General features: G+C 45.9%; 1 protein-coding gene across 6 annotated transcripts in view; it reads right to left on the reverse strand.

The window, feature by feature from the left end:
- LOC144734286 (dystrophin-like) overlaps nucleotides 1-24,981 on the reverse strand; it is a 636,663-nt gene that overhangs the window by 431,941 nt on the left and 179,741 nt on the right. For all 6 annotated transcript variants that reach the window (XM_078616432.1, XM_078616429.1, XM_078616430.1 and 3 more), the window contains 3 exons: nucleotides 17,334-17,506; nucleotides 11,657-11,775; nucleotides 9,168-9,334 (listed from right to left, as the gene is read on the reverse strand). In XM_078616432.1, coding sequence (XP_078472558.1) covers nucleotides 9,168-9,334; nucleotides 11,657-11,775; nucleotides 17,334-17,506 — 459 coding nt within the window. The remainder of the gene's footprint in view (nucleotides 1-9,167; nucleotides 9,335-11,656; nucleotides 11,776-17,333; nucleotides 17,507-24,981) is intronic.

The following is a 24,981-nucleotide window of genomic DNA, read 5'->3' on the forward strand; positions in this document are numbered from 1 at the left end:
CTTAAATACTCCGTTGAAATATATTTTAAAAAATCTGCTCGTACTATGCAGTGGCAGATTTGAACTCTGCTATACAAGAGCAGCGTTCCACTGCCCTAAGGTCGGTTTGTTCTCGGCACAAAAGCATTGGGTTTATATTTTTATCCCGAAAATTTAAGTTCCCAAACTTTCAGAATTCGCGAACCCACTTGGGTAGCCAGGTAATTTTCTGGGACCCATGCCCAATGAGACCGTGAGTGAAAAACTGTGACAGGCGCTGAAGGCGAAGACACGCGGGAGGCACAAAGTAGAATCCCTTGCCAAGAAACTGGGTGATCTTACAGGTTAAGAGCGCAGTTTACAGGGTGATGGTGTTACAGAGTACAGCTCAGATTGTGAAGGTGTTACAGTGCAGCAATGTCTACCTGTCTTACCAGCTATACTGCACAATTGTCTCTTTCTCTGTTATATATATACAGGTTGGAGCACATGGTAGCGCTCTGGTCCAGACTTTTAAGCACGAGTGGGCGACTGCATCTTTGTAATTTATTTCAGATTCGTGTAAGCCTCGTAAGCGATCTTTTGTTTTTGTCTGTTTTTTTTCAGGCCAGAGCTAGCTACGGATGATCATAATTTAAACGACCGATTTGAACGTAACATGTTTATGTTTCACCACGTTTTGTTCTGCGATCCAGCCCAAGGCCTCCTGCGACACAGCAGTGGGGTTGTAACCCCATCATGTGGCGATGTCTGCTGGAGATGACCTCACAACCACGACCAGAACGAAACGCTGGCAACAACATTTGCGACGTGAAGTAGCGTATTAACGCTGCAAATCACGATTCTCTCGAGCAAGTTGTGCCCGCCTGTGAAATTGGTACATTATGCTGAAGTACAATAGTGCAGGTCTGTAAAAAGGAAACTAAAATCCATAATTTTAATGAGCGTGGCATTTCACCGACAACGTGCTAATATTATGTAACGCTATGAGCGTGCGTATATGGTCTCCCCCAACACAAACATACACAACACAGCAGCCCTAACTATCTCAGCCGTAATGGATAACGCTCAAATATTAAACACAAAGCTGCACATTTTCTTGGAGCAATTTAGCTTGATGGTGATGCACACAAATGCAGGAACTTTTTTTCTCTGCGCGACAATTTAAGCAATTGTGCGTTCAAACTTCATAATCCCGCAGTGCTTTAACATACATATATACCACACATTCCATTTAGAGGACAGCATTAGTCAGGGCAAAACGCTCCAAACAGAGGTGTGTAAGCTCAAGGTGCAGCCCTGCAATTCCCTACTCAAGCCACTGCTGATGGAACATGCTCCACTAGAGGGAGCTCTAGAAAGTCCACGATATTCGGTCGTTTTTCCTACTCTTCCACCCTCAGCCAATCATTCTTTTGAAGAGGTGGGAAGCAACCCAAATGGTACTATGCACTTTTACCCCAGGCACTTCTGGACATCTGTGAAAAAAAGAGTTGTATAGTTCATCGGATTCCTCCTTCAGCATAAATAGATATTCTGACTTTGACAAGCGACCTGCCAATCGACTAGCCATTTATACTGCCGGATGATGGGGAGAGGTGGGGAGGGATTTGCTAAACTTGCCATTTGTTTCAACTGCCTTGCTGAAAGCTCATACCGGTGACCACTGGATTGCAAAGTCTGGTGTGATAAACATTCCACCATGCTCAGCATATACCATAGGCCTTATTGTACTCACAATACCCCAGACATCGACGGGTATTGGAGTGGCTCCCGTAAGCTAAAATCAGCCTGGCGAGAAATACAAAAAATAATGCATGCCACATAATGGAAATGCCTCCACATACATGTGTCTTCAATATTAAAAACAGTTTGAGTGGCTCCTTTGCAATTCAAGAAAAAATGTTCATGTCTGAAAGCAGGCATGCGGTATAACTATCTCTGATAATGTAAACTTTTTTTTTTATTACTAACGAACCTATAATGCGGAGGGTTCGTTTTTCAAGTTCTGAATTGACAAAATTTTCCATGAAATGTTTTCTGGACGTTTGAGCAAGGCGCAAGCGAAGCGCAGGTTCTCAACAAAAACACGGAAATAAAAGAAAATGTTAAAAAGTCAAAAGCAATGTCCTGCTCAAATGACCGGTCAGATGGTGCTTATCACCCTGTTTGCAGCCCTGAGCCAGTTGTAGGACATTCCATGTTCTCATGGCGGGGGCAGGCAATCCATAGGCCAACCTCTGTCAAATTCCCCACAGAGTGGTACTTGTTTTTATCAACCGAGGAGGAATGATGGGCTGAGTCAACCCGCAACCATCTGATTGCGAGCCATTTGCTCTACCACTCGAGTCAGCTGGCCAGACACACGTGAACGTTTCCCCCACGTTACAATTATTGTCGAAAAAAATCTGACCATGTGACAAGCAAATATTCTCACGTGTTTTATATTTAAGCGTTAACATAATCTCCAAACGTAACGGCGATCGGTCAAAGGTGTATTGTGTTATTAAATAATATAATACATTTGGAAAAGGGTGGTTATAAGAGCATGGTCAGATGTTGGGGGTTACGCGGAAGATGAAGCGTGCGGAAAAACAAAAATGAGAATGAATAAGCTCGAACATCTCCAGAAGCGCGTAACAACCACGAAAAAAGAATCAGCCGGGAGATTCTGGCGAAGACCTGCCACTCTCTCAACCTCCGTGTGCCGTGGTGCGTCAACAGTGCCATGGTGGAGGTGGAGAGCGTCGAGACTTGTACAACCACCATTTTTACAAGACCAGGTGTCTGTGGACATCGGGGGAGCCAGCGGGCAGTGCAGTGGTTAGCGCAACTGTGCTTACGAGCCCAGCGGCACGAGTTCGATTCCCACTCACGATCAATAACCAGGGCCGCCCATAGGGGTCGGTGGGGGGCCCAGGGCAAATCACACCGTGTTGGTGTTGGCCCCACAACGTCTTCAAACTAAACCGGAAGTATTACTCCTGACACTATGACGTCGAAGCGGGTGCCCCCCCCCCCCCAAAGCACGGGGCCCAGGTCAGTCGCCCCGATTCGCCATACCCGAGGGAAGGCTCTGGCGCAATCACAGTGGCAAACTTTTGTACCGGTTCTGAGCCTCCCCTCGGTCGACTCAGCCTCAAATGAGTACCTCCTGACATTGTGTTTGGCCACCCACCCCCTCGCGTGCCATGCCGGCCCTTTCATACGGTGCTCGCTAACAGCATTTGCACCAACAGTCTATTCAAGGCTATACTGGGGATTCTTTATTTATGGTTTTTACCTCTCTGGGACTGCTATGTAATTAGAATTTCTCAATAGCAGATGACACCTATATGGACACCGCACATACTATAGCATCCATTAGCCGCCATGACCAATCCATTGTTGGATGAATGCCTCCCAAAGCCACCGCCATCCTCTCACCGTCCGTGATGCAGTAATATAAATGCTATTCACATGTAATATTTTGCGCGGATAGTTAAGCCATCGAGTGTGCATAGCAAATGCATGTGTGAAATAGCTTTTGGCCGATTCTTTTAAATATTGAATGCCTATGAGCGCCTATATATATGGAAAAAAATGAGGTGGCGGGGGAGGGGGGTTGCAATGGTGCTTGCCTCAGTATGCATGTGTAGAGTAATATGACTCGGAGACCATCAAACACAGGTTACCCATTTTGCCCTCTGCACAATTATAACGGAGAGCAGTGGAAAATGCGTTCAACCCCACAGCTGCAACCGAAGGACATTTCAAACGAGTTTATTTTTAGAGAAGGCACGCCTTGTGCATGACAAATTATCCTCCTTTGGTTTTTGTATTTTTTTGGGGGGGGGGTGGGTGGGGTTAAAAAATTAATTGGAGGTGACCGTTTGTCGTTTAAAATTTTAAACACTTTGGGAGCAAAAATTACATGAAGACCGAATCCAGCCTCCAACGTAATCGTCGTATGAGAATATGAGACAGTGGTGATTTGGTGGTGATGGTGGTGACGTGATGCTATGTGACATTAAATTGCGTTCTGCTATTTAAAGGCCAGTGTATTACAGCCATTAAAAAAGTTTGTAACTTGACTGTAGATTGCTCTGGAAAATGTTGAAAAGAAGTCACCCCAAAGTTATTTCATCCTCGACTCTTCCGCCTCGATCTTTTTTTTTTGAAATAATAAGATTAGAGATGAAATGCTCTGCCAAAGCCATCTTGTCAAAATTGATTTCCGTTTATGTGCATGCACAACACATCGTCCACTCTGGATGCACTCGGTGCACTTGTGGATTTGAGGATAATTGCAAATGAATCTATGGGACAAAAATGTGTACATTAGCGCTCGTTTTGAAGTTGCCAATTAGTGTTGTGGGAGCCGACCCAAAAAGCCAATCACTTTGTTAGGCGACAGGCACAATACCACGATGGGTGACCTGGGGAAACCAAGCGTGAGACACATAAGAAATGTGGGACATTCAAATACAACACTTTGTTTTGTTAAGCACATGCATTGGACCACTTCACGAATCACCATTCAATATTGGGGTCAGCTTAAACAAACTGGATCACGAAACGCAAATAAGGATTTTGGTCATCTCAGCGTGTACAAGGTCTGGACTCTATTCAGCAAGGCATCTCCTTCAAGCTATGAAAAGGCAGTTAGTCTTATGGTTTTTCGTAACATTAATGTTATATCACAAGACATTATTAATATACCACACTAAAAAAAGGACAATTGTCACAATAAAAAAATTAATTACTTGGATGTATGTTATGAACTGCATTGTAATATTAAGCCACGAGTAAATTGCTCGTGCAGAGTAATACGACTGCGCAGGTTGTCGCGGGTGAGCTGTGAAGCTTAAACGACGTCAGATGGTTTCCAGCAGGTTCGGGAACAAGTGCGTGCGCGCAAATCAGGGCACCGGTCCTTGTCAACCAGATTGTCAGCCGGGACAGGACCACGTTCAATTACTGACGCAACGCAACTGCGTCACTAGGCTCCGTTGTTCCGCGGTCGGCCTTTTGAGTACGCTGCAGGAAATGTTGAAACGATTTAAATTCACGAGAAAAAAAAAAAATCTGATAACCCGTTGTCTTCCGCGGACGACGTGTGGCTGTAAAGCTTACATATAGAGAGAGTAATACTTGTAATTTGTAATCATTTGACGCTATAATTACACTTGTTTACCCAAGGGAAGCCTCACGGAGTCAGAAGGTTGTCTCGAAAGGCGATTTTGCCGCACGTTCAAAATCTCAATTGACTAATTCGCTAGTAATATTTTATAATTGGGATGTGTGGCCAATACCATTCACATGGTTACATAGGGGGGGTTAGCTATGGGAGGTAATTGGAAAAACCTGGAGGAGACCCATGGAAAACTGGGGGAGAACGTACAAACTACACTAGGAAAGGCCCCCCACCAAGTCTGGAATCAATCAGACACCCTTCTCGTTGCGAGGCACGAGTGTTACCACTGAGCCACCCCTGCATCACCCGGCTGCTCATGTGGACCGTTCTTTTACCGTTGATAAGGCCCAATTGTTTCGCCATGAACGACAGTGGCTTCATTAGCCACGAGCGCAGGGGAAGGGTGCGCGTTAGCCGCCGAGTGGAGGTGTGCGAAGTCAACAAGAATTCCGTGTGCCTGTGCGCAAGCTGGGGTATCGGTCGTCTTGGATGCTACAACAGTGGTGTAATGGGTAGCGCTCTGCGCTTGCAAGCCAAAGTTTGCCGATTCGAATTGATCTCCCGGCGTGGCAGTCGAAATAATGGGCAAGGTTCAGAACACCTCTCCCCACCCACCTCTGCGGCCCCAACAGTTCAATGTGTATATCGATCAGCAGGTTCGTCAGCATGTATGTATGTATGTTGAACCTGTTTCGCACCATTAGTAGCCAACCGTGCGAATCGGAGGTGTTTTTGGTGGGGTTAATTGTAGGTACTCCCACCCTCTTCCAAGACGTCTGGCCAATGTTTAAGGGTAGGCCAAATATCACAGAGTGGAGGCTCCCTAGACACTCTGTCTGGTCGGAGGCCCTTCCAGCAGCAACGGCGTGGGCGAGCGATTGCAGGGCTGCACCTCTGCCTCTCGCCTATCGGTCTAAGCGGAGCGAGTGAGGGGACACACCTGCGACGGGAGGCCCCGCCTCTGTCTCTCGGGGGACAGCACGTAGGCCTGCTGCGCGTAGAGGAAGGTTTTGTAGCGAGGTTTTGGGGAAGCCGTGACATTGCTCTGGGAGAGGCTAACCGTGATCTGGAGAGGTGGGAGGAGAGGGAGATTGAAGCAGGAAACATGGGGGAAAGGAGAGCGGGGAAATGGGGGGTGGGTAGAGGGGGGGGGGAATATGGCAAGGGGGGTGGGGGGGTGGAGGGCGCAGGGGAACAGCATTAAGCAAAGCGCGGGAAAAAAAGGCACAAGGAAGAAATGCGTGGGGGAGGGTGAAATGAATGGGAATGTTGCAGGGAGAAAACAAGGGGACATTAAAGCAAAGCATAATAAATAAATAAAGCAAGTGTTCACCAGAAAATGAGCGCCTGAAAATTACACTGCTGGAGGTACATTAGGCAAGCATTTAGAATTAAAGCCGGAAAAACAAGTGAAAGTTGAAGCTAAATTAATTAGAAAGGGATGAGGAAGTGCTCAAGGCAAAGCGCACGATTGGGTGGCTAAAGCACTTCAAATTATTATTTTTAATAAATGCAGCTTTCAAGCTGCTCTCGTTAGCCCAAATCCGCTCCCGTCCGTGGGCTCACGAAGAGCGAGGATGAAATTACATTACGGAGGGAGGGGAGGGACCTCTACACATTCACCTTCAGCCACTGAAAGTCGGATGGCACACAATCGTGGGATTAACACAAAATCCATTCTTGTCGCAATCTCGGCGCATTACTGGGACAACGGTAGCAATCACATAAACAAGTAACTCCAAAGTACAATGAGGAAAGTTAAAATGGGAACGGAAGCAGTAAATTAGTCGCTCGAAGCCTTTTTGGAATAACAGTAGCCACAGTGGACGTCTTCCCAATTATTGTAAACTTAGTAGTCAAGCAAATCATCTGGACACTCTCCAAGACTTAGTTTCATATTGCCTGTCTTTTGTCTGAAAGCGTTTTTTGTTATATCTGTGTGAGTCACAATCTACTGATGGTCTGCGGCCCTAATGAGTACGCCAATGCCTCTGCGTGTGTGCTGGGCATGCACGCTCGCTTTGTGTGACATCGAAAGGAGGAGGGCACTGCTGATCAAACACCACGGGAGCCCACGCAACGCTGCCAACATACACACCGCACGCGTTTCAAGGTCCACGGGTGAATGTGCCGTGTGCGTACGTATTAATGGGTGGGAAACCTTCACGTGAACGCACACGTGCATGGCACGCGAACTAATTAGCTCGTGTGAGTCTTTGAGCATGCACATCCGCTAGGCCAATTATCTCAACCGGTTCTGGGCCTCCCCTAGGTCGACTCGGCCTCAAATGAGTGCCTGGCGCCATGTGTAATCATCGTCACTGGGGAGACGAAGGCGGTCGTGTGCCCTGCCGGCCTTCATGGACGCTCTCTAATAGCGCATGCGCCAAAATGCCTGTTAGCGCTACGAGGGGGATATTCGTCTTGTGCCAGAGCTGGCAAGAAGTTCCATTCCCAGCCAAGGCTAACACAAGTGACACGTGGCATCCAAACTTGTCTTGGGCCTCCGCAAGGTCGACTCGGTTGTTAATTATTTATTAGTATGGCAAGTAAATGTCAGCACTGGAGAGACAAAGGTGGCTGGGCAAGGTGTTTACTACACCACCCCCTCGTGCACCACGTTAGCCTCAAAAGGTGCTCACACAGATGACTTTCCTCAAGAGACTATATGGCTAGATGGGAGGTATCTGACTTGTGTCTGTGTGTGTGTGTCATATGTGTGTATATACAATCCCAGTGACCCAAGGTTGAATTGCTGACCATGCACATCAGTGGTAGGGAGTGTCTGAACATGGCCTGAGCTTTGTATGACAATAGAAAGACAGAGATGGCTGGACAGGTGACCGGCCACACAAGTGGTAGGGAGTGTCTGAACATGGCCTGAGCTTTGTATGACAATAGAAAGACAGAGATGGCTGGACAGGTGACCGGCCACACAAGTGGTAGGGAGTGTCTGAACATGGCCTGAGCTTTGTATGACAATAGAAAGACAGAGATGGCTGGACAGGTGACCGGCCACACAAGTGGTAGGGAGTGTCTGAACATGGCCTGAGCTTTGTATGACAATAGAAAGACAGAGATGGCTGGACAGGTGACCGGCCACACAAGTGGTAGGGAGTGTCTGAACATGGCCTGAGCTTTGTATGACAATAGAAAGACAGAGATGGCTGGACAGGTGACCGGCCACACAAGTGGTAGGGAGTGTCTGAACATGGCCTGAGCTTTGTATGACAATAGAAAGACAGAGATGGCTGGACAGGTGACCGGCCACACAAGTGGTAGGGAGTGTCTGAACATGGCCTGAGCTTTGTATGACAATAGAAAGACAGAGATGGCTGGACAGGTGACCGGCCACACAAGTGGTAGGGAGTGTCTGAACATGGCCTGAGCTTTGTATGACAATAGAAAGACAGAGATGGCTGGACAGGTGACCGGCCACACAAGTGGTAGGGAGTGTCTGAACATGGCCTGAGCTTTGTATGACAATAGAAAGACAGAGATGGCTGGACAGGTGACCGGCCACACAATTCTCTCATGCTTCCCATGTGATCCCAAAAGTCTCTAAGGCTATGAATGTGTGTCAGCGTTAATGTGTGAACGTGTGTGTGTGTGTACAAAATTCCCACTCTGCCAGTAATCTCAGTCAGTTGACCCATGACCTTCCAGCGATCATTCAACACGTCACAAAATTACACCTAACCTAGCAGAAGCTCTGCGGTGATGTCACCGTCAATTAGTGGCAAACAGCGGTTGTTGTTGTCTTGTGCGCGCGTGTGTGTGTGTGCATGCCGAGATCTTGGCCATGTCACGTGGCCTCAAAACGCACCTAATCTGGCACAGGCATCGCACCGGCATCAACGTCACATCGTAACAACATGATGGCTAGTTGTCATTGTTGTTGTTGTCGTCGTTACTGTTGTACATGACGCTGTTAATAGGGCGCTCACCAACGGCATGTCGCCCGACAGCGCCGCAAGCGTGAGTGTGCGTGCGTGCCCCCAGCTCTGCTCACCTGGTGGGTGTACCTCTGCTCTGCCTCCGCCCCGGCCGGCGCCACTGCCCGTGGGAGAGTCTCAACCTCTCGGATGGCCTCCATTGACACCTGCTTGGGGAGCACTTGGAAGAGCGACGTCACGTACATGAGAATTGACTTCTTGTCCGGGTGGGCCGTCTCGACGTCTGCGCACGGGAGGAGGGAAGCCACACAGCCAAACTTAATCACAATGTCCTGTGGCTGCTGCAATTTTTCTTTTTAAAAAATATTCTGCAGGACACCGGTTTATTGCATGAAATTATACGGTTAAATATCCATGAAAATGTATAAGCTTGAACCAGCTGGTCTGAGGCTGGCATTTTATAAATGTTTTTTTTAATCTAACTTAACTCGCGTAATGTGCTCACATTCTCTGTTCTTCGCCCGCAAGCCTCGGTGTTTAGACGATAACCGGTAAATGAACAAATGAAAAGCTTTCGGCTGTGAAATCTCAGCTTTCTTTTATTTTCAAGGAACAGTTCTTGATCTGAAATGTTTCCAAAGAACCATAAGTTTTATTTCCTATGTTTTTAAAAATGTTTTCATGATAAACATGAATTACCTAACACAAGGAATAAAAAAAGATTGGAAGCGCGAAAAAAAGATTGGAATCGCGAAAAAAAGATGTTACGATCGAATTGAATTTCCCCCCTCCCCCTCCACCCCCCGATGTCAAATTTATGTTTGTCAACTGCATGGATTGCTAGCGCATTAGATCTGTGAAAGCTGCATTTATAACAATCATGAACCAATTATTATTTTTTTGCAGCAGACTAACACGGAAAAAGTATAACGTCATGCATCACAAGATAGGCCAGTAATAAATGTGACTCTAAAGATTATTGATCCAGGAATCCCACATCAGAAGTCAGTGGCTTCACAAGATGTCTCTGATTTAATAACTGTACCTTTTTAATATAAAAAGAAATTTCCAATTCCTCCCGAATCAATCCATTGTACAAAATAAACAGTGTACACCATATGTGTGTGTGTACGTGCGCATGTGTGTGCGTGCGTGCGGGTCTCTTCGTGACAGAGACAGCACCGCTGGGAATATTTGAGGTGGGCCCAGCATTGGGTCTCCGCGTGCTCAGAACACTCTGATGCAAATCCACGCGTACAGTGCAATGGCCACAATTTTTCTGATTACCGTATTTTTCTTGTTACTGCGATGGGTCAAGCAACATTTTACAAACAAGACGAATATTGTGCATTACCAACATGAATTTGCAAGTGCTCGTAAAATAAGCCACTGTGAATAACAACTAAATTGGAAAATAAGGAAATGCCTTTGCAAGGTAGGTGATCTATTATGACAACGTGTATTTTAGGACCAATTCTGTTTTTGTTCCAACATTTTATTCTTCCAAAGATGACTCAACGAAGTAGGCGTTAATGATATAGGGAAGGGTTTCCCACAAGGAAACGTCATGCCATTTTCAAAAGGTTGTGTTGATGTGTGAATTATATTTGAGTATATAAGGTACCGCTAGCTTACTGTGTGTGTGTTTCACGTGGTATATGTCACGGGAACGGCGAGCTCACGAACTATGAAGAGGTAAAGGGTACAGGTGCAGCCCTGGCAATTCTCTCTCAGACCACTGCTGGCGGAACAGCCTCCACTAGAGGTAGCTCTAGAGAGTCACTCAATAGGGTATTTGGCCTACTCTTCCACGTTAGAAGAGTTGGGAGTATCCACACTTTGTACATACCACTGCAGATGCCAATATTTATGACAGGAACATGATAATAGTTACTTTAAATGCATTACCATACTTAAACGTGATCTTTTGTTATATTACAGCAAATATTGCAATTGTAAAAAACCAGACAGATCCAAAAAACTGTTCGTCTCCCTAGCGCACAGCGAACAGCGGGTGTTAGAGAAGCATGCATAGCCTTATGCAATAGATTGTTTTTCCAACTTCCATACATGTGTTCAAAACCGCAGATTAGCACTATTAGTGAGTCTGCAAACCGTAGTCAAATTAACCATTAATGGGGCACTGCTCTCCTTAAATATTCAAACAAGAGATAACAAGGCACCGGCAGACGCCTTATATATTTCTTTCCCCAATTATTATTATACTTTCTCCCCATGAGAAGGGTTCGAGAGAGAGGACATTAACAATAACACAGACCGCGAGCCTGTGCAATAGAAATTCACCGGTTACCATAGAAGCGGCAGCTCTTGCACTAATCATCGGTGTAGCTGTCTGTGCATGCTAAAGAGCCAACGTTTTTGGACCACGGGGAAATGGGTGTCATTGGGGTGCAGTGATGACTGCAGACTGCGAGCTGCAGGTGTGTCATCGAATGGCTGCGTATTACTAATCTGCCTAAGGAGGCGCAGAAGAGGCTTCCGTGCAAAGTCATTCGTTAACTCTTCTTCTTCGATGGGCCTTTGGGCCTGTGCTCAATGATTACGACGACGATGAACAAAAACATTTTAAAGATGCCCTTCTTACCTTCCGGATCCAGAAGGCGAGCGATATTCAGATGGTCCTGGGCAACATTGAAGGCGTTGTCGAGCCTCTCTGTGACCGTCATCTGGTTGGCAACGGTCTTCCAGTTAAAGAGGTCAGGCCTGTATTTCCGAAATGCACAAAAAAGACAAAAACATCATCGCGAAGTCCTTTCACAGTCTGCTGGGGTTCGGTACTACAAGTGGTGCCTATTAAGGGTGGCATGGTGCACAGTGGGATGGTGTGGCACACACACAACGCGCCCGGCCGCCTTTGTCTCTCCATAACTGCGGATGTGTACACGCTGCACCAGGTACTCATTTAAGGTTGAGTCAACCTAGGGAGGGACCAGGACTGGTTCAGACAACACCCACCACTGATGTTGGCCATGGCCAGGAATCTATTCAAAACTAAACTAAGTTTATGTTGAAACTAAACAATAGCTGCTAATCTCATTCATTTCACTGGGTTCGTAGCGCAATTATAAAACCACTGCACCGTAACCGTGGGATATAAATGCACGTGTGCATATGGCAACATTACACTATGTAACACGATTTTTGTTCCTGGGTAGTAAGTGTTTTTTTCTAATTGCTTATGCCTCAAAAGTATAGAAAATGGCAATTTTTTCCCACAAACTGCTTTTGTGGCCAGGACTTTATGTGAAGGAATGACACAAATGCACACCACGTTCTCTCATTGACAATAGGTACATTTCAAAATATCACTGTCCTGGTCACAAAAGCAAAGTTTGTGGGGAATAATAGACATTTTCTGTACTTTTGAGGTATAAGCAATTATAAAATAACAGTTACTACCCAGGAACAATTATTTTTTTGTTACACAGTGCTATCACACATTACATTAGGATCCTTCAAAAGACAAAGCGATAAATCAAAAACACATCTTTACGTTTCAAATCAGGAAAATAACAATGCTTCCTGATTGCATGCACTACTACCTATAACAAGTTTACGTACATACACAAACAAATACACCCATACATAGAAAAATAAAAAGAAATTTGGTTTAATGAAACAACGGCAACTGTCAGCAAGCGATACCAATTCTGAAACCAAGTCCATGTTATCCGCCCGAGCCGTGGCTTCCCCGGGCAAGGTTTTGCTCAGTGCGGAGGTGCGACACTTGGTCTCGGCCATTAACGCGAGCGCAATCTATCTCCTCGAACGCAACGCTCGCCAAGCATGCAAAGCATCCCCTTCTCGTGTTGCCAGCCAAGAAAACGAGCAACCTTTCCGTGGAGGAACGACTCACCGTCCCCCCCCCCCCCGCCCCCCGACATCCGCCACACGTGCCACACAGGACTTTGGCCACATGGTGTTATTCTTCTTCCGCGAGATAACAGTGCAAGCGTCCGCCAAAAGCAATATTTGGCGCGGAAAAAAAAGCTCGCTTGCTTGTCACGGCTTTCACGACACCACCCTCCCCCCCCTCTTCCCCATTCGCTGCTTCTCAATCTCCCAGTCCCTCGCTTGGTCGATGCTAAAAAATCACCGTGCCTTGTCCTGCTCGTGCAATGTCCGGATGCACTGATGACCTGGTTCTATAGGCTTCTGCAGACGGTTGGTGGTTGCGATCGGAAGAGAAATGAGGACACAGACTTAGAAAGGGCGGCTTCTAAATTAACGGCCGTCCGTCAAAGCGTTAATGTTCCGCTTCAGGTCTTCCAAAACAGAAATTGGAATGACAATATGATAAATTACACCTGTTTGATTTAATACCCGACTCTTGATTGGCCTGACACTTATGTTTTACTTACGTGTGATTTACGACAGCAGAAAATGTACAATAATAATTTGCAACCCTTTGTCAACCCAGAGGCCCACAATGAAGGTCTCCCTGCGCTTTGTCAAATCACGGAGGTTCTTTGAGCATACTTCACAGCGCTGGTTAACTAGCGTGTATTGTTGAAGTGGGGGGGGGGGGGGCTGCTTAAGATATCACGAACCACTGACGTTAGTCGTGGTTGGGTACGGAACACAAGTGGGTCGGATTCGTCGTCCAGAGAAGCCGGCTGCTACTATAAATGTCCACGTGGTGATGAGCCACTTGGTTGAGTTATGGTTTGTGACCAGGTCACTTCTGAAAAAAAGCGATATAGCTTAGTGGGCCTTAGCTGGTCAAATAAAAATAGTTTAGTTTGTGTTTGTCGTGCAGTGTACTAACAGTTATGCCTCCACTCCTCTCCGAAAAAGGCATACGAACAATTATTACTGCTCACAAATCTTCCTGGTTCTTTCGGTGAAGTCACGTAGAAGGGAAATAATAAAATAATAAAAATAAAACTGAATACAATTATTTTAATTTTATTATTTCCCTTCTACGTGACTTTACCGAAAGAACCAAGAAGATGAATCCCTGCAGTCACGAAAGCTTTAAATCGAAACTGCTCACATAGTTCATCTTTGTTTACTACTTATGGTTGCACTCATGTAACACTTGCAATAACTATTTATAATAATATTTGGAATGGCTGTGAATTGGCACCTTCTTTGCATGCAGCATAGCTGCGTTGCTATGTGCACACATTTCTGAAGCAAGCCAAAAATGAATCTCAATTTTAATGTTTTATTCTTGGGATAATGTATTATTCTGGGAAAAAGGAGAGAAAAAAAATCCGTATTAACAGAGGCAAATCTTTGCAACAGAATGCATTATGATTTATTCACACGTTCAACTGCAGTGTATTATCTGTTAACCTCGCACCTGCCTTGGGTGCTCTCAAGGTTCATTTGCAAAAATATAAATAAACGGGGGCCCAGGTTTTACAAATAAATACCAAATCCAGCGACCACCGCAGGCACTTTGTCAACATTGAAGAAATATCGATTTCATTACGCGTCTTCAACACCATTTCATCTGAGCATCCAACGCATATGCTGCCAAGGTAAAATATCTCTACCATAAGCCACCAAAATAGGGGCATGTTATTTTGTGTTGGAGATCGCAAACTGTCGTTTCGCGGAAAGTTTTATTTCTTACATAACATGGTAGTCATTTATCAACTGGGAAGCAGAGCACGTTGAACCCCTTAGTAAAAATCCATTACCTGGAGCAAATTGCAATCGTGTCCTCTCAGCAGTGCAAACAGAAAAAAATGCTCATTGTATAGCCTGGCATACTTTAAAATGGTCTCAATTCTGCCTATGAGCTGTCTCTCTCTTGCACACTCTCTCTCTCTTGCCCTTAATTCTTGCAAATGTTGACTCGGCACTTTAAATCATGAAATGCATTTCAAACTCACTGACATGCATTCACAGCATTTCCTTTATAGCATGCTCCTTGTGGTGCTATTGAGGTGACCCGCTGTTTCACAAATAACAGGTTGCCGAAGAGAGCCCGAACAACAAGATGGACAAACCTACTCCCTGAACCCAGGTGAACATTTTCCTCAAGATGCCCATCTCTCCATCTAATATTCTGCATTCATCACCGCCAACTGCATTTCTCTGGAGAATGTGTACATTTTAATGTCATTTTCACTGCCAGCACTAATCCCCCCCCCCCTCCCCCCATTTTCATGGTCTCCTAAAAGGATTTAATTTTAGTTTTTATTTTAACAATTTCTGAGCACAGGCCCAAATCGGAGGTATGCCACACCTCTGGATTAGCACGGTTGGCCCCGTACCGTGCGAAAGAAGTTCAACATACATACTAAGACCCCAAACATCAATGGCTAGCGCTAAAACGAACTTGAGAAGTCTTAATAGATCATAAATTGGCAGGTGCGTGGGGAACTTGTGGCGAGCAGGTGAAAATAGCGGGAAATTACGTAATACTTATCAGGATGAAGTCTCAAACCTGTAGGCTAAAACAAAGACTTGATAGCATGTGACGGCGTTTTTATTAAAGATGACAACTTTGGGACATTTCAGGGTCACCAAAAAGGCAGTTGACCAAAATCCCAGACTGGATGTAACAGTTTCCACTGCTCGCCATTGCACATTTCCCATTAACGCCTCTCTCTCGTGCAAGAGGATACCACCTACGGTTAGAACGTGTTCAAGCAGTCCATGAAACGAAAACAACTCCCATGGCCGCTGGTCCTATTTTCTACCAGCCCTATGTTGTGCTGCGCCATGGCCATCCCCCGACGACCGCCACCTCTAACCCCGAACGCGGGAACGGCACTCGAATCCAGGCCAAGTCTCCGCAGTTATCGGCTAAGGCTGAGGCATCGCAAAGCTGCTGAGTTTTGTATGCCTGCAGCGTCCAATTCAGGGGAACAAAGAAGAACAAGCCTCCTCCACTGCGTACACACAATGCATAAACCATGGAATTATTGCTCGCATTTTCCTAAAGCATTTTGCGGATTATCTTATATGCGGGCACATGTGCCAATCAGCTCAGGTCTAATTTTTGTTTTGAAAAGTTCCAAAAAGTAGCGATGACAATGAAAAGGACGCTGCAATTATAACTCGTAACTCTTGACAAGAGGCCACCATTCACTTTGACAGAATAATAAAAGTATCAATTAATCAACATCATGGTTAAAAAACTGTCTCAAATGAAATACAAGGAAATCAATAGATGCTGACAAAGCAAAACAAAAGTCGATATTTCAGCCAACAGTCTTTGAATTTGGCCGATGAGTTTGATGATAGCATTCGACAAGTTTCAAATCATTATTTCAGTATCCAGCAACGTTCTAATACCCCTTTGCATTCTTGCAAACAACTAAGTGATGTTGACGCAGGAGCTAACGAAAAAAAAAATCTGACAACAGACAACGCTTTGCGACGAGCTGGCGGCCCGCTCTTTCTCCCGTGTGCCGAGTTGAAGGAAAGGGGACCCCCAAAAATCTCCCACGACTCCACGTTCCCAGGGGCTGGCTTCAGCAAAATGGCAAGGGAGCATTGCCTGCTGAGGCTGTAGGATGTCTTCACGTGAAATGCAGCCAAATGGACTTGAAGGGCAAAGTAAGTCACCACAAGAACAAGTACAAGCCTTCGAGCGCCGACCGCGATATTGCGTACTTTTTTTGGTTTAGTTTTTTGTTACGACTGAATTGTAATATTTTCAAACTGGGCTCCAAGAGAACAAAACTGACCGGGCGAAAATGTGAAAGCGTGGAATAAATGAATGTTCTGCAGAGCTTGGAATGCGTTGGACAGAGCAGAACGCATGGGAAGACTTTGGCTGCATGTGCAGTTACAGCTGTGCTGGACAGCTCCGTGAATTAAAAAAACACCGCCTAGCAGGACACAAGCATGGGCAATTTCATGGACATTTGCAGTTCTCCACTCTGTACGTAGCACGCAGCGAAGCAAGATGTATCATTATTTTACCGAATGTTAATTTCGTCCAATTTTATTGTGGAAATGTGTTCATCACCAACAGTGAGGCAAAATAACACAGGCTGTGTGTTTCAGACATTTCCTCACAATCGGTTTGGTTCAGCATCTCATTTTTATCTTCATTTATTTAAGATCGGGGCACTGCGTAATGATTAGCGCAGTGGAATTGCAATCCAGATGAGGCCGATTCGATTTAATCTCCCGGCGAGCGGCAGTTGAAATCCGGGGAAAGTTGATCAAATCCCCACCAACCTCCATCCATCCAGCAGTATGGATGGGTACATGTGACAGTTACAGTCGAGCGAGCGTGAGCCCACATCGCGATGTGCTCTGGGAGGGACTTGCCACCCACTGGCACCCACCTGTAGCTGTGTATGAGGGCATTGAAGGCCAGCCCGTCCGACCAGCTGGTGGTGAAGTTGACGACGTTGACGGGGCGATAGTCCCGCGTTGACTGGCGCACCCAGCCCAGCAAGATCTTCTCGCTGTTCGTCTGCTGCAAGTCGGCCATCACATCCTTCATCACATCCTTTACCTGGCGGAGGGAGACAACGGGCGCAAAGGCACGCGCGCGCACGCACACGCGCAGGGAAAATGGTGTTATAGCACGAAGCCGGCATAACATCGGGCAACTGCGTCCAACGCAAGGCTGCCTCCGTACAACAACAGGGGAGAAACATAACCCCACGAGCTGGTACACTGTGATCACGAACGGAGCGTGTTCAGCCTTGGGCCCCTTTTACTGTCATCCCTGCGTGTGGCAGAATCCCAGCGGTCGCCAACGGGACATTTTTTTGTTCGCCAGTGAACCGTCCGCTACTGCTGCAGCTCAATATCCGTGGCTTGCCACGCCAGTAGCCGACTGCTGTGGTAATTAAGCGAGGGATTACGGGGAGTGGAAAATAATGGCGGCGCGCACTCAGGTGACCTTGCAGCCCGATCACGTGGGAAAATACGGTGACGTTGCAATCGGTGTGAAATATCTGGAAAGTGCAAAACTGGCGCAAAATTAAACACAGTTGTAGCCACTTTAGTCGAGTCAAAGTGGTTTCCTACTGCAATTAACATGAATGCAATGCTCATCTCATTTTTACAGCCCTGAGACAGTGGTGGTAATTCTACATTCCTAAGGCGGGGGTGAGTCTATCCATAGAACCGCTGTTAGCGGCTCGCAAAGTGGTACCTATTTTATCGGGCCTGGAGGAATGATGGACTTGAACTTGCAACCTTCCCATTGCAAGCCACTCTACTGCTGAGGCACACGTGGGTGTTATGGCAATTGTTGCAAACAGCTAAGTGATGTCGGCACAGCAAATAATAAAATGTGACGTTTATAATGACGTTTATAATGAGGTTGTGATTCAGGGGTTTAATGTGCTGCGGGTTTTTTTGTTATTGTAAATATGTAATCAGAAAAAAAATTAACAACAGCTGAAATGTTTATGGTTGTGGTGCAAAAAACACCCCCTACAAATTTTAAAGCAGAACACTCAAGAGTGAATTTACCGGGTAAACAAAACGTGCATATATGTTCTTATTGATAATATTCTCAGCGACGAGTTTGTTCGCGAGCGATGAAAGTTTCTTGGAGTGTTGCACACGACTGTCTGTGCCTGGAGCCCAACACCCATTTTCACAGCTTCGTGTCACAGGTCAATGGAAGTAGTTCTTTTTTTTACATTTCCCGAGAACGTGTAACAAAATGTGGCATCTCCGAGTGTGACACCATAAATACCTAACAAACACTCAACATTGCTTGACCCAGCAGTGTTGTGAGACTTTATAACATTATGGGTATGATATAAATGCAAGTTGTTGTTATAAAATGTTTGGGATTTCAAATTAAAATCTAAAATAATTACGGATGAAAAAATAAATCTCGCCAAGATGATTCTTCTCCAACCGGAGTATCTTTCATCTCTGGATATTTCGACAGCCTAAATCCGTTCTCGTCCCGGAGGTCCAAATGCCACCTTCCTAGGGTAAACCACTCAGGAGCTCCCAGACTCTCACGATTGGTCTCGTGATGGGTGCCAAACTGTCCGGAGATGAAGTTACTACAGTTGGAAAAGCATAATCTCGGCGAGATATTCCCCTTCCCATAACAGTGGAGCTATCAAGTTGCTGTTCTTGCTGTTGTTGCTGTAGAAAGTTTAAAAGCTGGGAGGTTGCATCACCCCATCATTCCTCAAAAATCAATTAAATGAGGGCCCCTTTTTTTGGAATTTATATCGCTGGGTCAGAATTGCCAATGGAGAGTGGCATTACCCAATGCTTGCCTGAGCAGGGATATACTTTTGTACTTGTTCCTGTTAATTTGTTTAACGGAGCAGCACCCTATTTCATCCGTCTCGTGGCTACACGACACCGACCGCTCCCATCCCAAGTGGCCTACAGGTCTGCGGGCCTCTCTGCAGTATAGTAGCCGAGAGAATATTGTGACAACTCAGCCGACATACCACGTTTAAGAGAGTGCTCAGTGTCAGGATTAATGGGGCGTTTTGACTGCAACCGTACATTTTTTGACAAACTCTCACAACGAGATAGACATGGTACCACTGCACGGACAGCAAATGTAATCGAGCTAAGGAGTAACTGTTTTAAATCCAGGTTGCAATATGGGTCAGTTAGAATATAACGCAGCCTAATCTTTAAGATTCATGTCGCGCAAAACAAAATAAATGCTTCCGACACAGCAGTCAATTATGCAGTACACAGTCACCACTTTTAAAAAATCTAATTGAAAATTCACTCCCGCAGGCAAAAAATAATAATGTATTGAATCTCAAATACATAACACACGGTTTTTTTTTGGTCTCGGACTGGATATTATGTGTAACATTTTCTCTTGAATAAAACTAATGCCTTGGCTCAATTTAAAATATTACTTCCGTGGCCATAATAACGAATGATGAGTCTAAGAGGTTTGCGGACATGGCAAAACCCAAACGTTCATTGTGAAAACGAGGGCCAAAAATGCACGGTGAGAAACATGAGCGTGCGACTGTCGAGTTGCGTCTAAGCACCGGAAATCCGCTCGCTTCAACCAATTTAAATGAGTGTGCGTGCCCCAAAATTAGTTTCCTCTCGTCGCAAATATTTTGGACACTGAACTCCTCAATCCAGAGTTGGACAGCGCAGTTAGTCCATCGGAAAGTCGCGTGTGGTTGGGTAAAGTGTGGCTGCTCCTGTCTCTTCCAAGGCATCTGGCCAGCGTAGAAGAGTAGGCCAAATACCCTCGAGAGGGGCTGCCTAGAGAGCTCCCTATCGAAGAAAGGCCCTTCCACCAGCGGTGACGTGAGCAATTGCAGGGCTGCTCCTTTACCTTGTACTTATGAGTTGGCCAGCTGAGCAAATACGCTCATGAAATATAAATGTTGTCTCCTGAAAATTAAGAGACAGCGATCGAGCCAGCTTCCACAAATGATGTCATCGGTTTGGCAAGGCAAGCGCCGCCAAAGCTCCACGTTCAGCTATTTTTGTTTGTGTTGTATATTGGTTCCATTAATAAGAGCAATAACATAATTAGAGTTCTTGGCTCTCGGAATTCACCACGGCGGTCCACACGAGGACACGCTTGCCGAGTGGAACTCGCCTCTCCCAGCGGAGTCTGTCTTCTTAAGTACTCGTTATATATTTTCTTGATTAAAATATAAACTACGCAACCAATGTGCCGATGTGGTGATGCTGATGACCAAAAAAAGCCAAACGAGGTGCTTCAATGTGTCACGGGAGTAGATTGTGAAAAGGTAAATAGTATTTGGAAGGCGAGCACGAGAGAATTAAAAAGAAAATCCTGAGATAATCAATCTGACTAATGGAGATGTTAATGCACGCTTTCAATCAGGTATTCAATTGAATCGAGCATTTTTGGGTCACATCTAACAATGCATAACCAAAATAAGGCCAGGTAAATTTCGGTTAAAGTCATTATGCAGCTATCGCATGAAACAGCACACATTTGGCTTAAAAATCCATGAAAGCTCTGAATCCCTGAAACCTTTTCCTGAAAATTCTGATAAAGAAAATGCATCGGCGAGCAAAGTGGTAGAGTACACAGGGCGCCGCGCTATGAACCCAGCAGCCTGAGTGGGATTCCTGGCCATGGCTGACATCAGTGACGAGTGATATATATTTTTCGAACCGCTCAGGGTCACCACTTCACCAACCCGAGCCGACGAGGCTTGGCGGAGCATGAGGAAGCTTTCATCTGTCAGTGGATTTGACACGTAGAGAAAAAAATGCTCTGGCAAAAAACCAGTCCATGGAAGAACATCATTATTCTTTGGGTCTTTCGGTAAAGTCACGTAGATAGGTTCAAAGAAAATAACAAAAAAACGACAACGTTTCGCGATTGAAACGTCGTAGTTTTTTTTGTGACTTTACTGAAAGACCCAAAGAATATGAATTTCTGCAGTCACGAAAGCTTTAAGTCAAGATAAAACACCATTAGTCAATATTGAGCACTATGTATTTTAAAAATTAAAGAGGCACTTCTATAAAAATGCTGAATTCTCTGAAATGTATCCGTAAATTTCCACAGCCCACTAGACTTCCCTCCAAGCGTGAGAAACATACTGTTCCATCGATTAAAATCAAGGGATACTCATATATGCGAGGTGTAGTCAAGGTTGGCAGAATTAATGTATTGCTTCCATAATAAGTGAGCTGTCAGTTTCCCTACAAAATCAGTCTCCAGCCAGACCAATACATCACGAGCAGCCATCACTTGGCAGCCCTGGAGGTCTTCAACTAAGATGTGTCTAAGTCACTTCATCGCCAGAATGCAGCGGTCCTCAATCCATGAGCCAAACGTCGTTCAGGGGGGCCGGCGAGGGAAGAGCGGGGGGGGGGGGCAGCTGTTGCATGATAACCGTGCAGGAGAAACCTTAAATGTGCAAGTGGAACGCCGGTGCCATGTTGCAGTGGCCTGCACGAACACCGCGTTGACGAGAGGCATGGACGGCAGAGATCGGTTGAGCGATTCACGCAGCCATGGTGGAGGAACGGGGGGGGGGGGGGAGTGTGTGAACCAATGGTTTTGTTTGAGGGGGCAGCCAAACCAAAAAGTTTGAGAGCCACAGCGTGTCAGGCTGCCAGGCTGCATCACGTGTTGACCCGGACGTGCCTCATTAAATTCGTCGCATCGGCTTGAATGTTCTCGGTGTCATCAAAGCGATTTTTTATCCCTCACAAATTGCGTTCGTGGCATACGTTTTGCCACAACACTTCGCTCGCGACAACTCGCAGGGCACCGACTCACTCCCGGTAGAAGGGACTCCACTAGCCAGAGCTCTAAATCGTCCCTTTAGAGGGTATGTGGTCGATTCTTCCACGCTTGGCAGGACCTTGTGGAAGAGGTGGGGGTGGGTACCCAAACTTTACCCAACCGTGCCAGACGTGGCGACCTGCCAAATGTGATGTACTGCCGGGTGGACGTAGCATTGAGGAAACTTGCCCCATCGTTGAAACTGCCGCGCCGGGAGATTGTAAAAGGCATGCAGTGTTCCTAACCATTACACCCATGGCAGCGCGTCTAAGTGTTTTCGCACTTCAGCAGTCATGTCATATTGCGACGTGTGCACAATATTTTTCGTGAAATAATATTCATAAGGTCATTTTCAACAAACAAAAAACCCATTCAGTTTCTATCAAGGCCTTCAACTGCAATACATCTTTACCTGCAAACTTTTTGACAGGGCCTCGTGTGTTTGTTACAGAAATGAGTTAACACTCAACTTGGCAGACCTAAATGTTGATCGACTTAAGTCGATTGCGTCGATGAAGGCTTGTTCTACGTTCCACGAGTCACTTTCATGAAATATTAAATCATATCGTTTATACTGGTTGCCTTTCCAGTTCTTCAAATAGACAGATGCTTTTTAATCACCACAAACGTATATTAACCGCAACAGTAATCCGCTCGCAATCTGTTGCAAAAAATGAGAACGTTCACAAAGCAGCTGATTTGCATTTTTTTGAGGAGAGAGAAAAGCAGCGGCAAAAAAAAAATGTTGCCCAGCGAAGGAAGCCAAACTTGAATACTTGACATAATTAGGTGTCGTCGCGGTTACTTTCCCGGCAATGGCGGCATCTTTAATTCATTCGCAGAAACAGCCCGAGGAGGTATGAACTAAAGCCCTGAGCACTTATGAGATGGCTACTGTTGGGGGGGGGGGGAAGAGAGAAGGATTGAGGCTGATGAACTGCATGATATGCATGAAGCGAGAGAAGCGACTTCCACTTAGTGTGTTGGGACCTGCCCTGCGCTCTGCCTATTTTCGGCAAAACCATCCCCTGAGATAAAACCCAACGCTGCTGCTAGAATGGGCTGAGGAGAAATATTCCAGAGCATTAGTCTCCTTCACATTAAATGCGGAGAAGGCGGCAAGGGCCTGGGCAACCCCCCCCCCCCCAACACCTAGCTGATTTGGCTCAAGTGACTTGCCGGGGTACGGGAGTGGTTTACAATACGAGTTATCTGTTAAATTGCTCTTAAAATGAGCAATCCAGTACAAAGAGGGTTTGGTAGTGGTGGTGGTGAAAAGAAAAAAAAGTGTTTAGTCTTTTGTGCTTCATCGCTGTACATTTCCCAGCGTGTCCCAATCTTCGTGCCGGCATCACAAGCGAAATTGCACCGCGCTGATATGATCCGCACGTGGAACCCGCTGGCTCATTCCCCGGGACTGTGGATGCCACCTCCTTTACGCACCGGTAATCGATATTTATTGAAAACAATGCCAGAACTTGCTCATTGCAGAAACTTGCTGTGTTAAGATGGCAAGAACGTGTCTGTCCAGTGCTCGGCGAGCTGCATTGGCTACCAGTTGCCAAACAAATGCATCGTAAGGTGGCACCTCAATACACATAATGTGCTTCCCACAAATTAACACCAATATCTTGCTCATCTCGTCAAGGGGCATAAACCATCACGTGAACTTGAGTCATCCCTGGCAGCTGGCGTTTGGCTAGACAAAAACAAAGATGGTCACCGCATCGCGCGCTTTTGCGGCCGTCTGGAACGCTCTTCCTTCCGATATTAGGAAACCACTGGCAGCTGTGCACTTTTAAATCTAGATTTCAACCTAATTTCTTTGGAGCTGCTTTTGGTGTTTAGTTTATTGTCCTTCCCTTCCCACCTCCGATTAGCACGGTTGGCTAGATACGTATGGTGCTAAAGAAGTTCAACACACGTACATACGAAGATAAAGGTGCAGCACCGAAATTGCTTGCGCTCATGCCCACTGACGGCGGAAGGCCTCCACCGGAGGGATGTCTGGATGATATTTGTTCTACGCGTCCACACTGGCCAGACGTTGCGTGTCACTCCCCACCACGACACCCCCATCACACGTGATTTGCTGATCAACTTCACTGCGGTGTACCCATTTATACTGCCGGGTGGACAGAGGCGGGGAGGAGGATTTAGAGAGAGGGGGGAAAAAAACGTGCACGATCGTTTCAAATGCCGTGCCAAACTATGGGATCGAACCGGGCGACCTCTGGATTGCAAGCCCAAGTGTGCAAGCCATTACACCACAGACTACTGTGGAGATATCCAGAACGTCTTAAACTATTCAGCTAATCACGACCAGATCCACATCATTTGTCACAAACTGAAATTGTCGTCCTGTAAAATCTGACACGGTCTTAGAGTGCTCAACCGTATTTTAATCAACAAATCAGCATGTCAGCCTGCAGAGAGTGTCCATCATGCACAATAATCAAGTAACAAAGGACGACGGAAAATAATGTTGGTGGACAAGCAGTGTGCGTGCGAGTCATCAACCACTTTTCACTCGTGCGTGTGAAAAGCTTCCGTCAAAACAGCGAGGCGTGACGATACTTCAGAGAACAAAGCAGGTAACGGTAACGGAAAGCATTTTCAAGTGCCCATCCATATTATTATTATTATCCAATTTTAAATTGATGACACATTTCTCCGAGGTTGGACTCGATGCCATACATTATTCATATTGTTCACTGTCAGCGAAACTCAACCGCGGGGTT

Source organism: Lampetra planeri, chromosome 50 (assembly GCF_965212315.1).
Source record: "Lampetra planeri chromosome 50, kcLamPlan1.2.h2, whole genome shotgun sequence".
NCBI lineage: Eukaryota > Metazoa > Chordata > Hyperoartia > Petromyzontiformes > Petromyzontidae > Lampetra > Lampetra planeri.